At 39.9% G+C, this 14,937-nt stretch overlaps 1 protein-coding gene across 1 annotated transcript; it reads right to left on the bottom strand.

The window, feature by feature from the left end:
- Positions 1–8,137: 8,137 nt before the first annotated feature.
- Positions 8,138–8,890, bottom strand: LOC108686078. Its single transcript, XM_018191158.1, has 2 exons — positions 8,478–8,890; positions 8,138–8,381 (listed from the first exon to the last, which is right to left on the bottom strand). The coding sequence occupies exons 1-2, from the start codon at positions 8,888–8,890 to the stop codon at positions 8,138–8,140; spliced, it is 657 nt and encodes a 218-aa protein (XP_018046647.1).
- Between the last annotated feature and the right edge of the window lie 6,047 nt (positions 8,891–14,937).

Genomic DNA, 14,937 nt, shown 5'->3' with positions numbered 1-14,937 from the left:
CATATTGCAGCATCATGAACTGAACCAGGAAATCGTGCAGAACAAGCAATAATTTTATAATTTGAATCACAAATCTAAAATATTATTTTATAATAAATAAAAAGTCACATAATAAAAAAATCACAAAAGGACACAAATATATATACGCATTATGTTTATTGAATGTTTTCCTTTTCTATTAATATGTACAAACGGCGAATTATCATTATCAGTAACTGATAGAGATATAATATCAACATGCGTTCCATCAATTATATCACAAACACACCGCGACAATCCCCATTTTTCATAAAACCTAAACTAATGATTTCGTACATTTTTATTAAATTTATGACAAAATAATAACGCGAGGAGCAGACTTCCAAAATGCATCCAATATTTCCATCCAATATTTCATTTTTTAAGTTAGAGATAGTATATTCAATTGAAAGATTCATATATAAAGATTCATATATTTTAACTACTTTATGATGTTATAAAAGCATTTTTTCATCATCAATTTATGTGCTGAAAAAAGCCTAGATACTTGAAATAAATTATACCTTTTAACTAGAAATGTTAAACAAAATTGTTTAACTAGAAATAATTTAGCAATTTGTTTAACATTTTATATCTTAATAATTGGCAAATTGTTATTTTCAGTAAGATGCGTAATTTCTTTGTGGCTTTCTAGTTTTCTGAAAATTATAAATTTCTCACGATTAAATTGCATTTCGTGTATAATTTGACTCACAGAAGATTGGCTTAGGGAAATTGAAAAATTTACTCCAATACAATTTTGAAATGAGCCAGTTGCCATAAAATTTAACAAAATTAAAACCTATTTTTTAAATTAATGATATTTTTTGTAATTAACTTTTATTATACCATACAAATAAAAAAATTTCAGAAATATATCCATTATTTACTTTGACATATAAGGAAATTCTTGAATTTGATGGATTGTAATATGGTTCAATTTTATGAATTAAATCTATAGTAATTTTTTTTTTTAGTAATTTGCTGATCTATACATTTGTTTAAAATGTTAAAATAAAAGAGGGAATATCAAATGAATTTGTAACAAATCCTTTATCCCTTATATGTCTTCTTAACATTCACATGTGATTTCTTAAAAATAGGTTATATTTATAATAATAATATTAACAGTGATATTTACAGTTAGTTATATTTTGTAACAATACCTATTATATTCTTCTTCAATTAAAAATCCAATATATAATCCAAAATATCGACGTTCATTATATATAAAAATAGCGGAAATACTTTTTATTTGACAAACTGAACTTATAATATATATATTTACTGAACTTATAATATAATATATATTTACGTAACATTTTTACAGACAATTTCTTGTTAAACGTAAGATTGACGAAAAATCGTAAGCATTTATGAACGATCGTATGTTTTACGATAACGCGTAGAATTACAATTCCAGTCATAAGTGTTTGCAAATCTTACGGAAACAAGTTATGAGCCTTATGAGTCTACTTAGAATTGACTATTAATTTGTTTTGTCTATGATTTTGAGTTTTGCAACAACTCTTTTGAATCAACATAAAACTACATTAATGAAACAAGCATCATATACTTTAAGTACAAATGAAATAAATGATTTCGAAGAGAATTTTACTTTCACTGATAAAGTATTCGAGAATAATATTCTTGACAATAATTTAAGTAAGTTGATACTATAGCATTTTATTTAAAAATAAATGTGTGCAATTAAATTGATAAGTATTATCGATAACTGGCAATGCGATGAGATATTACACGTTATTTAAGGCATATAAAAACTTTATTCTTTGTACTAGCAAGGCCATGAAGAGCAGTGTTGGGGAATTTTCTCTATCAATGTCGCGCCAAGGAACACAATTTATGTCGATTGCCGTACGCAAAAATTAAATTTGCAAATTATCAAAATGTTCCTACATTTTACAAAATTTAGCCAAATCTTCTTTACGTGATTTTTGCTATTAAATATCCTTATGGATAGGAAGAAATTCTCTACGACTGGAAACACTGAGGGTGCGATTACATGGAGCGCGGTACAGTAACTAACTAGGCAATTAGGAAACCCCGTACCGTCTATTTCTTTCGCTGATATTACATGGAGCGTAGTTTGTGCACGGGCTAGTAATAAACTCACATTACTATACATTGAGTTAGACAATTTCCATAAAAGTAGAAGAGATAACATTGGTAATAACGAAAATCCTCTAGATGAAACATTTTAATTTCTGCGAATTGGTTACACTATGTAAGTAGAAGTCTATCAATTTGCGAAGCCTGACATATGCGAACGCAATATAAAACGATTAGGAAGATATTAATATATTTAATATTTTTTATGAAGTTGAAAATATTTTTTTATGAAGTATAAAGATATAATATAGTGAATAGGTTTTTCATGTATGATCATTTAGAATATATTTATTATTTTTAATTGTTAAACGTTTTCTACATCTTTATCTTTACGGAAATTGTATTATCTCTATTTATTGTGATGAAAAATATTTATGAATTTTCTTCTTTTATTTTTTGTAACCTCATTTTTCCCGGATGTTGGATGACATGTAATTAATACTTAATTTATTAACATCAAATTTATAATATTATGTGTTCACTTTATCGCTAAATATGTCCGAAGAAAGAAAACATTTAGTAAGGATTCAAAAATCAAAATTGGAGTATTCCAAACGAAGAATATACTTTTTAAAATGTGTTTTGAGTAAAGTAATATTAAAAAATCTGCCTTGCAGTAAGAACCGCCAATATAAATAATATTCAGAGCTTGCAGCAGTAGGTATACTAGGCGGGTTCTAACCTATGGGGCTAGACGGGAGCGCAGGGCGCGGGGGGTACTCGTAGGTGCAGGAGGAAGGTGCGGGGAAGGAAGAGGGAAGGGCTCGGTCGGCTACATCGCTGTTTATGTAAACATAGGACCCCGGTCGATGGATTACATAAACATGATGACGTTTCACTATGCCTTTCATATTTTTCACCGCAACCCTCCCAAACATTCCACGTGACATTTTTTTTCGTCACCCGTCGCCGCCACCGCCACCGCCACGGACCCCGCGTCCACTCCAAAATGCGTTTTTGGGCCGCTGCTGCCGCAAACCCCGTGTTCACCCCAAAATGCGTTTCGAGCCGCTGCCGCAGATCCGGCGTCCACCCCAAAATGCGCCGCGGTATTATAACGCGAACAAGATGTTTGTCTAGGTGACACATTGTTCTCACAGTTCTTTTTTTCAAGATCAGAAGCCGTCGATAACGATATTTTTTTTTCTAAGAAGAGATCGGTGACACATCGTCACTACTGCGACCCCAATAAGAGATCGGTGACACGTCGTTATTACTGCGAGCCAATAAGAGATCAGTGACATGTCATCATTATTGCGACCCAATAGGGATGATAGATAATGAGACAAAGAAGTCATAAAACGATGTAGAAGTTGAAAATATTAGAAACGTTGAGAACATAACTAACGTATATTAGAAACGTGAAGAAACGGATCCGGAACAGTTCGCGAATCAGAGACGAAGTATTTGAAGTGCTTGAAATAGAAGTAGACTTTGAGAATATAATGGACTAAGAATCATCTGACGAAGAAATGCTATCCGACGATAGTAGATATGTTAGTGATATGAGCGAGTATGAAATTGATCGCGTAGAAAAATTTGTGCAGCCTTCGGAAATCCATACGTTGAACGCTTGTACTAAGCACTGTGTGATCTACAATTATTATACAACGGATGGTGTTTTAACTGTATGCACAGCATGCATGATTCGTATAGGTGACATTAACGATGTATCATATCAGGGAGCATGAGATTGATTCTTTCGCTAGACTAGAGGCAAGTCGTGCACGAATTGCAGAGGACCTTTGTACAGTATATTCTCATGCAACATATGCCCACTCTGCACACATTGAAAAAAAAAATTATTGAATAGTACTGGAAAATATGTGGGAAGACTATAATGTAGATGATGTGTTGTATGTTCTCGGTAACCCACAAAAAAAAGACACAGATATGCGAATATCGCCGGTGCAATTCCTACGCGATCGAGAATTAGGTATACGTGATGAGAAACATGGAATAGTTATTAAAGAGCCCGTTTCTGACTGGTCTTTACTCGCGCAACAGAAAGTATACCCATGGTTACGAGACAAATATGATGAGTATGAAAAGAGACATTGGTAGAATAGAAATGTCAGTATAATAAAGGACGATTATTATTGGGCGAAAAAAATCACAGATAAGAGCCAAGGTTGCATGTGCATTAAGATTCCCGCGGGTAATGAAAAGTGTGTCGAACTGATTATTGACAATATATGGATGGAATTTCGTGATCGCGTTCTTGCACTAAAACTATTTTTCAATAGATGCGACGAACAATGCTTTGAATGCGAACAGTGCACTTTTGCAAACAAACATAATGAAAAAGTGTTAGAACGTTATGATATTCTAGATGTTGCAACGTGTGTGAACGAATCACGTGCAAGTGCTCCGTGGAAGAGTGCGACGTGATCTAAAAAACTGTGAAAAGATATGGAAAATCATGAGCAAGTGGAACGCGAACTGTTGGAGCAGTGCGGCCAGGTCGCTACTCTGGTGGCTGCAACGAGTGCATCGAGCAGCTCGAAGAACTTTGTCGCCAAGCGTCTGCACCTCGCCGTTGGACACAGACAAGCCGCGGTGGATCGCGGGTGCAAAGTCGCAATTGGAGCGACGTTTCGTGCACATTGGTGGCGAGTACGCGAGTGGCGAGTACGTGAGCAACGATCTCTTGTCTGGCGAGAAATCGACGCCACGTTCGAGAATCGTACATTGACAGTTGCGGTGATAAACTCTAATCACATCGAGCCACAGCAGTTTTTAGAAGACGCTAGCAGTGTAGTTCTAGAGCGAGTGCGAGACGCTGTAGAAAGATACGGTAGTGTAAACATCATTCAACGGTGAGTTCGTGACGAAGGATAAACGTGATAATAAGAGCATAGTTACAAAGAACAGCGAGATATACCGATACACCAATTTGCGCGAGTGGTATGAGCAGCACCACTCATCCAGCCTATCGCTCGAAGAATTCCAGGAACGCGATAGCGGATGGACATTGTTACGTATATTGAATTTGACTATCAATGTGAACAAACTAAATCCTCTGCGCGCGGGATGTCACATCGAAGTGCCACGAGAAATAGCGACGAAACGAGCGGTAATCAGTGTTCGACGGACAATGCGTGTTTCGCATGGTCGGTGGTCGCCGCTCTGTGAAGAGTCCAGTTGAAAAATATACGGAGCGGGAATCGTCCTATCCGCATTACATGACAGTGTTGAATCTCACGGATATCGAATTTCACGGATATCAATAACGTTAAAAGACATTTCTAAATTTGAATGGTTGAACATGGTGTCGATCAACGTGTACAGCATCGAGAATAAACAAGTCCTTCTTCTGCGGCTCACCGATGACAAGAAGGAGAAACACGTCAATCTCCTGTATCTACAAGATTCATACAACGACAACCTTGGTCACTTTATATCAAGAACCTGTCGCGTCTCGTGAGTTCGCAAATTACTAGGAAAAAGAACAAGAAGTTTTTCTGCGACCAGTAAGTATAATAAGAAAAGCCAATAAAAAACAGTAAAAAAGAAATAGTGAAAAATGATTTCTCTATTATTTACAGGTGGTAACTCCATTACTTCGGTTCGTGCGAAAAATTGCAATTGCACGAAGTGGACTGCCACTGCAGAAAATCAACGATTGCGCCAAGCGAGGATGACAAGTGGCTCGAATTTGGAAATCTGCAATAAGAAGCGCGTCCCATTCATCGTCTACGCCGACCTGGAGTGCGTCCTACGTAAGACAGAATCCGACAAGGAAGATGCGTCGTCGTACGCGTATCTGCGGCATGAAACGCTTAGCATAGGCTATTACGTACGATGCGCGTACGACAACACATTATCGTCATATTACTTCCATCGCGATGAAGGCTGATAACGTGGTTCGCGCAACAACTCAACGATTTGGCACATCGCGTGAAAAATATCATATCCGCCAACGTTCCCATGGACACGTTGTCTAAACAGCAATGGAAGGCATGCTGTAGCGCGATGCGTTGTCATCTGCGAGAAACCGTTCGCGCCGGACGATACGCGAGTCCGCGATCATTGTCATCTCACCGGTAAAGCGGTCCAGCGCATTCAAATTGTAACTTAAATTATAAAAATTCATTCTATATTCCGATGGTATTTCACAATTTATCGGGCTATGATGCCCATTTTATAATTAAGGAAATTGCTACTGCGTACGATGGACATGTAGATGTACTACCGATAACGAAGAAAAAATATATTTCATTCACTAAACATGTCGATAGCACCAAAGATAAAAATGAAAAGAATTTTCAGAAAAAAAAAATGATGTAAAAATGATGTTAAGATTCATTGATTCTTTCAAATTTCTAAATGCAAGCCTCAATAAATTGGTGTCGTATCTCGACAAAGATAAATTAAAAATTGTACGCAACCTGCAGCAATGCACTCGTCACGGTCTTCGCATAACAAAGATTCACTGGGTGCTATAATTCGCTCAATCTCTATAGTTCCGCGATTACATTGAACTCAATACACAATTTAGAACGCGCAAAAAACGATTTCGAAAAAAATTTGTATAAACTAATGAACAACGCGATATTCGGTAAGATCATGGAGAATGTACGCAATCACGATGTAAAATTAATAACAAAATGGGACGGACAGTACGGCGCGAAGGCAATGATCGCGAAACTGAATTTTCACAGCCGCAGTGTCTTTGCGGAAAATTTGATCGCTGTCGAAATGCGCAAACAAGCGAGATAAAGTTCGACAAGCCGATTTACGTGGGTATGTGCATACTCGACATATCGAAAGTCTGCTTGTACGAATTTCACCACGAGTCACGAGTACATGTCACCATGTATCGCGACAAATACAAGATCATGTACACCGACATGAACAGTCTCATTTACCATATAGAATGCGATGTTTACAAGAATACGAAACACGATATCGCTAGATTTGACATGAGCGATTTTCCGGACAACGTGTATGGTATGCCTCTCGCGAACAAAAAATGTACTCGGCCTGATGAAGGACGAAAATAATGGTGCCATAATGGCCGAATTCGTTAAACTGAGAGCGAAGATGTACGCGGTGAGTGGACGGCAAGAAGGACACTAAAAAGATGAAAGGTGTAAAGAATAACGTCGTAGCGCGAACGATAACGTTCGATGATTACACGCGGTGTTTGAACGAAGAGATCGAAATGACTCGCCATCAATCGTGTATACGATCTAAATTACACGAGATATACACGATATTCGAATCGAAAATCGCTCCGAATCCATATGACGACAAATAATACGTCGTACCGAACTCGACGGAGACATTACCGTGGGGGCATTGGCGGATACCTTTGTAATATATGTTACTATTATTTATTGTAATTTACACTTTTTTTTCACATTTATACAAATATTATTAATATGTTTTTATGTAATAGCATTTATTATTAATATTACGATTGTTATACTTTCATATTGTATAATATATATCGTATGTTTTTAACATTTATATACTACTAGTATTTCAATTTTACATTTTATGTATCCCATATTTTTTTTTATCATTTATGCATATTATGTATTATTATTATTTTAATTTACACGTAATGCATGTTTTTTTACATTTATATAAGTATTATTATTATGTTTTATGTAGTACCATTTATTATATGTTACTATTATTTTTCATTTCATGTATCGTACATTTATATATGTATATTCCGAACGAAGATAGAAAGAATAAAAAAAAAATGTTTATATATTTATATTGATATATTTTTTATATATAGAAATAAAAATACACGAATCAAAATTTTATCAAATGACATTGTTTTTGTGTATCCATGAATTGTGCGATCCATCGAATCCCAGCCGTACACCTTATCTCCTTTCCGGCGCAGTACTTTCTCCACGAGATACACGTCCGGATGAGTAGATGCAACATGAGCTCGTAAAACGCTTCAGCGACGGATTTTCCGCAATAATTCTCGAGTAGATAGATTACAGGATTGGTACGCTGCATCTTAACGATTGTAAACATCTCGGTATCTCGGTATCCAATTTGGTGTGTAACCCTTCTCAAAAATCGTCTTGTACTTGCTCACGCATACCGAATCGCCCACTTTAAATTTTGACGGACCAGCAATCTTTATCGCGCTGTACACCGTGTCCAAGAGTCTTTCGGCGATCGCGGGAGTTACGTCAGCAGGTCGTATGCCGATAGTCCGATGCTTGCGCGTAATCTGACACGAGATGCGACTCGTCGATCTACTTGTAATTGCCATTAAGTGTAAACATCTCCCACATGTCGTTTTTGAGCGTGCGATTGAACCGCTCGACTACTGACGTTTTCAATTCGAATACGTGGAATAGTGATTAACATCGTGTTTTTTCAGGATTTTCTGCACATCGACGTTGTAAAATTCCTTTCCCATATCCGTTTGTAAATTTTTCGGACATCTTTCACTCGCTCGAATTATCTCAACGATAGCATTAGCCGTCTCGCTTCCACCCTTGCTCTTGAGCGATATGGCCCACGCATACTTGCTCAACACATCGATGATGATGAGTATGTAGTGGTAGTCTCTGTTGAAACCTGAGTATGGACGCATCTCAACGATATTAGCCTGCCACAACGTCGAGGATACGACATCGTCGTATCCTCGAACTATGACGCGCCTTCGCGGAAAATATCTTCTCGCCGGAGCATGCAATTCCTCGACGAGTCGACGTCTCTCGGAGCTAATTTTTCTCTTTTTGCTGAATCTCTTTTTCATGATTTAACGCGTAATACACAGAGCAAAAGAATTTTTTTTTTCTCACTGATAGTACTCTGACTGACTCGTTTGATCTGTACGCGATTTAATTTATAATAAGACCGGCTTCGCGAAGTTCTTCGATCGACAACATCTCGTTGTCATGAGCGTTGTTGTCCGCTCGGTGCGAAGCATCGAGCAATCGTAGATGATTCACTAGTTCGTTGGGATCGTCCTAATGCACGTAATCAATCGTGTCATTCAGTATCATTGCATGAAGTAATCCCTTTCCAGATTTATCTTCTGTTTCTTGGGTGTAATCGACATCAACGGCGCGATAACGTATTTGTATTTGTATCCCCTATTGCTCAATAATCGGCCCTGCGATTGATGCTTGTGTTTGTGCGCGTTCGTCACTAGTAGCATGCTCTTGTACTTGTTCATATTGTCTTCCGTGTAGAGGAGATCGTCGGGAATTCTCTTGAAAATCAACTCGTAAAGACTAGGTGTACCGACGTATCGTACATCGTCGATAATTATGTTGTCCGCATCATTCACGTTTATTGCCAAACATCAATTCATCCTTGTGTAGGTAAATGCCGTACACATAATCTACAATGCTCTTCTATTTATCTCGCGTTCCCCTCGACGTACTTTTGACCCAACGGACCCAAGTCGGCTTGCAACGCCTCTCGATCTTTCGACGTTTGCGACCGATTTTGAACCTTTGTCGCTAGCGAGTCTTCCATCGTTTCGAGAACATTGTTCAACGACTCTATCGTCGGTACAATTTTGGTACGCGATGTAGAGGTTATCGGCTGTACACGATTGTGCGATCGATTATCGGGTTTACGCGGGATCGCGGAACGCTCGAACGTCTCGCTCGCTTCCTCCTCCTCCTCTTTTCTCTCACGCTGCGTCATCGTCGCGCGACTGTCTCTTTATCGCGCGCACGGGGCTGTCAACAATCTGCTGCAGAGGTTTGATAATAGGCTTAAAATGTCTGTCCAATGCTATGTCCTCCTCGATTCTACCGGTCTTTAGAGCGCGGTTTCTTACGGATCGACTCGCTCGTTTTCTCGATCTCCCTCGCAATTTTTTCACGCAATTTTCTCGCGCACATCAGCCATGTTCGTCTCTGGCGAAGTATTGACAATGACTAGTCACGTTACAGTATGGTGAACTCGTTAAATCTCTTTCTGTATCTCCCGTCTTTAAGCGCATTGGCCTTGTCTATCACTAAAAATCCATATTTTTTTGCCAACAGTCGCGACATAACAAACAAAATTCATCGTACGACATGTCGGTATTCACGTGATCGTTGTAAACGTGTCTCAAGTTGGTACAATCCTGTTTGAACAGGATCAACAGTTCGCGTTGTCGTGTATCAGATGTTTAGGTATTTTCGCGTACGTCTGACAGACATAGAAGCAGTTTGCGTGGCGGTCCATCGAAAAGTATTCTCTCACCGCATCCTGCTTGTTGCATGCTACGTCATCAAAGATAAAAATAGAATTTGGGCGCGCCTCGCTCGATGGAACGACATCGCTATTGTTGGAGAACGTAAAGTAGCCGATTTCATCAATAGACATAAATAAATTTTCGAGATATCGATACTTTGACTATTGCAGCGATTTCGAATAAACGTACACATTCTCGAAACGTACGCTGTTTGGATTCTCGAGCAAGCTTACGAGAACGTTTTACCACAACTCGACGGGCCGCAAATGATTGCGCGTATAGTACTCGGCAGCATTTCGTCATGCTTGCGCTTCTCCGCGCTGCCTCCCATCATTCGCGATTTCGCGTCACAGTTTGTGTGTATCATTAGCGATTGCAGCACGAATTTCATGCTCACATTAAAGACTGTGCACTCTCGAATGACTATTTAAAGATGCGCGAATCCGCGAATCGCGCAGTAGCAAAATGTATTTCGCGCTGTGTCATCCTTCCGATATTCAAAACTTGAGCGTCGAGCAACTGCAATATATACCGAAGGTCGTTCTCTTACGCGTGTACGGCGACTACATCGAACACATCTGGGACAAGCTTCTGGAACATGTGAAGGCAGATTCGGAGGTTCGAACCTATTGTCGCTGCGACGAACACTACAATCAGCCGTGGCAGCGGACGCACATCGATGGTCCCGCATCGAAGATAAAGAACTGTAGCGAATGTCAGCATCGCGCAGCGGCTGAATCGAGCGATAAACGCGCTTCCTTTTGAGTTACATATTCCGGGCTACCACAGTTTTGCGGGCATTCGGCTTACGAAGTGACTAGCCAGAGGTGACAAGGGCATAAATTCGCTGGACGCGGCGTGCCGAGAACACGACACTGCGTATTCTCGGAGCAAATCTCACCGATAGACACGCGGCGGACAAGGTACTCGCCGATAAAGCGCTAGGACGCGTCACTGCGAGAGATTCGTTTGAGCGAGAGAGCCGCCGCAGCTGCCGTCTGGGCCAAGACCAAGACCAAGATCGACATGGGCATGAAATCGAAGAAGAAGACGATGAGGAAAAAGACGACGAAAAAACGGATACTTCCAACAGCGAAACGAGGCGGTGCGTTACCATTTCTGTCAATGTTGGGCGCGTTTGGATCCTTGATCGGCGGAGCGGCCAGCGTGGCGAAAGCGGTAAATGACAGCAAAGCCGTGCGACATCAGCTCGAAGAGCTGCAACGTCATGATCGCGCGATGGAGCAGGGTCGCGGACTGTATCTTGCTCCGTATAAATACGGGCGCGGACTCTATCTCGGTCCGTACAAACATGGACAGGGTGTAGCTACAAAGAAAAAAAAAATGCCGAAAAGACAATAAAAATACCGTCTAGCGGCACTACTACCAATGTGCAATTGAACGAGCTCGCGAGACGTATGCGCGTACCATACTTTAGAGGCGTTTTCATGCGTAATACGTTACCAACGAGCGGCGCGCACTGAAACGAAAGCGGTATCATGAATCTGGGCGACGGGGCCTGGTACTCACTGGTACTCACAGCGTACGCGAAAAGGAATAATTGCGTCGTGAATTTTGACAGTTTCAGTAATCTTCGACCAAAGAATTGGTGCGATATTTTGGAAACGGTGCTATGACGATAGAGTACAATCGCACGTCCTATCAGACGTACAATCAGAGTTTCTGTGAATGTGTCTGTGAAATCTTAGTATTCGTCGAACGCTTTTTCCGTCATGTCGTTGACGCTTACGCTGAGTGGGAAGAGCACCGTTCTCGCAGCGAATTACTTTCCCGCCATAGATTTGAGTGACGGCGATTACGAGCTTGGTCTGGCGATTTTTGAGACTTATCACACAATACCGAACGTAAACGAATCGAACAACAAATTTTATTTCACCAAAGACGTCGAAATTACATTTCCCAAAGATTCATATGAAGTGCGAGACATAAATGAATTTTTGAAACGCGTGATTTTACGGAAACATCCACACCACGACGCGCTTGAAACCATTGACGTGCATGGTGACAATAACAACAACAACAACAACAACAATGACACCGATGATGATGATAATGGTGGAGAATATCCGATTACGCTCTGCAAACTACAACACGATGAGATGCAAGATTAGATGTGCATACAGAATAAACTTTGGTAAGCCCAATAACATTGGATCACTGCTAGGATTCTCGTCGAAGCGTATATTGCGGCCGCGAAGGTGGCACGAATCGGATATGTCGATCAATATAATGAATGTAAACGTTATCCATGTAGAATGTAACGTGACCGTGCGTACAGCAACGGCAAAAGCGCGCATACGATACACGAATTTTCGCCGAGCGTGCCTCCATGATATAAGATATCGGAGAGGTCGGCGCAGATCATTTACCTGCCGATAATCGCACGGAGCATTACGGATCTAACGATACGCATCGTCCAGAATGGACGATTGCTCGATTTTCGAGGAGAAGAGATCACTGTTAGATTGCACGTAGGACGGCGACAGTGATAACGTGAGCGTGAGATGCTGAACGGAACAGAGCGTATGCAGAGAGATAACGCATTTTTTACAAGGCCAGCGTCACAATTCGATAACATTCGCTCCAGCTGCATCAGATAGAAGAAGAAGCTTAGTGTGTAAACATTTTTAAAGTCTTTGGGATTCGCGGTGCGCAACATTTGATGACTAACATCATAAACATTAAAGATGAGCCGATCTTCGACGATCGCATCGTCAAGATTGAGACTCACACGTACAGCCCGTTCGCCAACACAATGTTCGAGTATGAGCGATGAAATAAGAATACCCATACAGCAACTGTACACACTGCCGTACGAAAGCTTTTTGTACGTCGAGAGAAAACTGACGAAGAACAAAGTGGTCCAGAGTGCTCACGTGACATTGGGAAATAATTGCGTCGCATTCATATTCGATGAGATTCGATATGAACTCAACGGTGTGGAGATTGATTGTAACAGAAACGTGAGCATAATTAGCACACTCAAAAACTATGTAACAGTGTCATCCGAGCGTGATTCTACGAAATGCCGGCTGCGATGCGCTGACTACTGCGGCCGGATATTTTAATTTCTGTGTACCGCTCTACGTACTGCTGGGATTTTACGAAGATTACAAACGCGTAATGATCAACGCTCGTTGAGTATTCACGAGTTGATTTTAATATGAGCACGCAACGACAACAATTGTCTGATGGGAGATCCGGCGACAGAACCAACGCTCGAATTTTCAAAGTACAGTGGCGAATGCCGTACGTGTTATTGAGCGAGATAAATAAGTTGTCGATACTACGCGCTTTAGAAAGCGGACGATATCTGAGCATGACTTTTCGCTCGTGGGATCTGTAAGAGTTTCTGCTCTTGCAGAGCACAACCAAACATTCGTGGACCATCAAGACAGCTACTCAGCTCGAAAAGCCGCGCTATGTCATTTTCGCTATGCAAACAGATCGAAAAAACGTCATGTCTAAAGATGTAAGTCGATTCGACGATTGCAAATTAACCAATGAATTAACCGAAACTCTATCTGAATTCGGAATGTTATCCATATGATGACTTGAATCTGGATTTTGATAAAAACAAATGTGCGATTCTGTACGACTTGTACGCGCGTTTCTGCAAGGGCTACGGATACGAATATCTTGAGTCGAGTCTCACCTTTACGATTTTTTTATGTAATGGCCCGTTCGTGATCATCGATTGCTCTCGACAGAATGAATCGGTCAAGAGTGGCACCATGGATTAGACTTTGAATGTAAGGAGAACATGCCCGCAAATACAACAGCAATATTGTCTCATAATACACGATCGCATGGTTCAGTATAATCCATTGACCAATGCAAAATCACTTAAGCGCACTTCCGACATGATATAAAATCTACGATACGTTACATTCGATCGCAATCGACCGCAATCTTCTCAACAACATGCTCGTGCGAACGTTCGTGGATCTGTAAGGATTCATCGTTAAGAAATTTATTGTGAAGGAAGTAGCGGTGTTGAAACAGGGGACCGTTCTCACATTTTTACGAGTCCCTTATCATGGAAATTTTTGACAAGATCCGACAGGTCTTGCGCTTCCTGATTGAGTGCTTATCACCATGGATTGCGATGGGAGGACGGGATGGTCCCGTACAACGAGGCGAAACGCCTGATCACGACAGCTGTATTTGAACGTGATGTTATCGTATACATTAAAGGACACGAGAAATGAACGTGGCTGTGGAACTTGCTTTTGGACGAAAACATGGAATCTTTAACTAATCTGTTGCTATGCGATATGGGCAACATGTTAAGAATTGCGCGTTACAAAATGTATTGAAAATATATAACTGGTGGTTGCAAAAGAATTTTTTAAATAAAAAATACGTTAACACGTATTTATTATATTATATGTTTCTTTTTTCCTTCTTTTATAATACATGTACTCATATATATGAATGTGTATGTATATATGTATGTATGTATGTATGTATGTATGTATAAATGTATGTATTCGAAAATATCAACGCTTCTGTTAAAACGCGTCGCGACATGTTCTGATAGTACACATATGCAATGTGTATATATATATATATATATATATATA

The sequence above is a fragment of the Atta colombica genome, unplaced genomic scaffold, assembly GCF_001594045.1.
Source record: "Atta colombica isolate Treedump-2 unplaced genomic scaffold, Acol1.0 scaffold164, whole genome shotgun sequence".
NCBI classification, from domain to species: Eukaryota; Metazoa; Arthropoda; class Insecta; order Hymenoptera; family Formicidae; genus Atta; species Atta colombica.
The sequence above is the reverse complement of the archived record's forward strand: the minus strand, read 5'-3'. Positions and strand labels throughout refer to the sequence as shown.

Coding starts and splice junctions, on each gene's coding strand:
- LOC108686078 (XM_018191158.1), bottom strand. CDS start 8,890: ATGAAAAAGAGATTCAGCAAAAAGAGAAAAATTAGCTCCGAGAGACGT. Junction 8,382..8,477: donor GATGTTAATCACTATTCCAC/GTATTCGAATTG, acceptor AATTACAAGTAG/ATCGACGAGTCGCATCTCGT.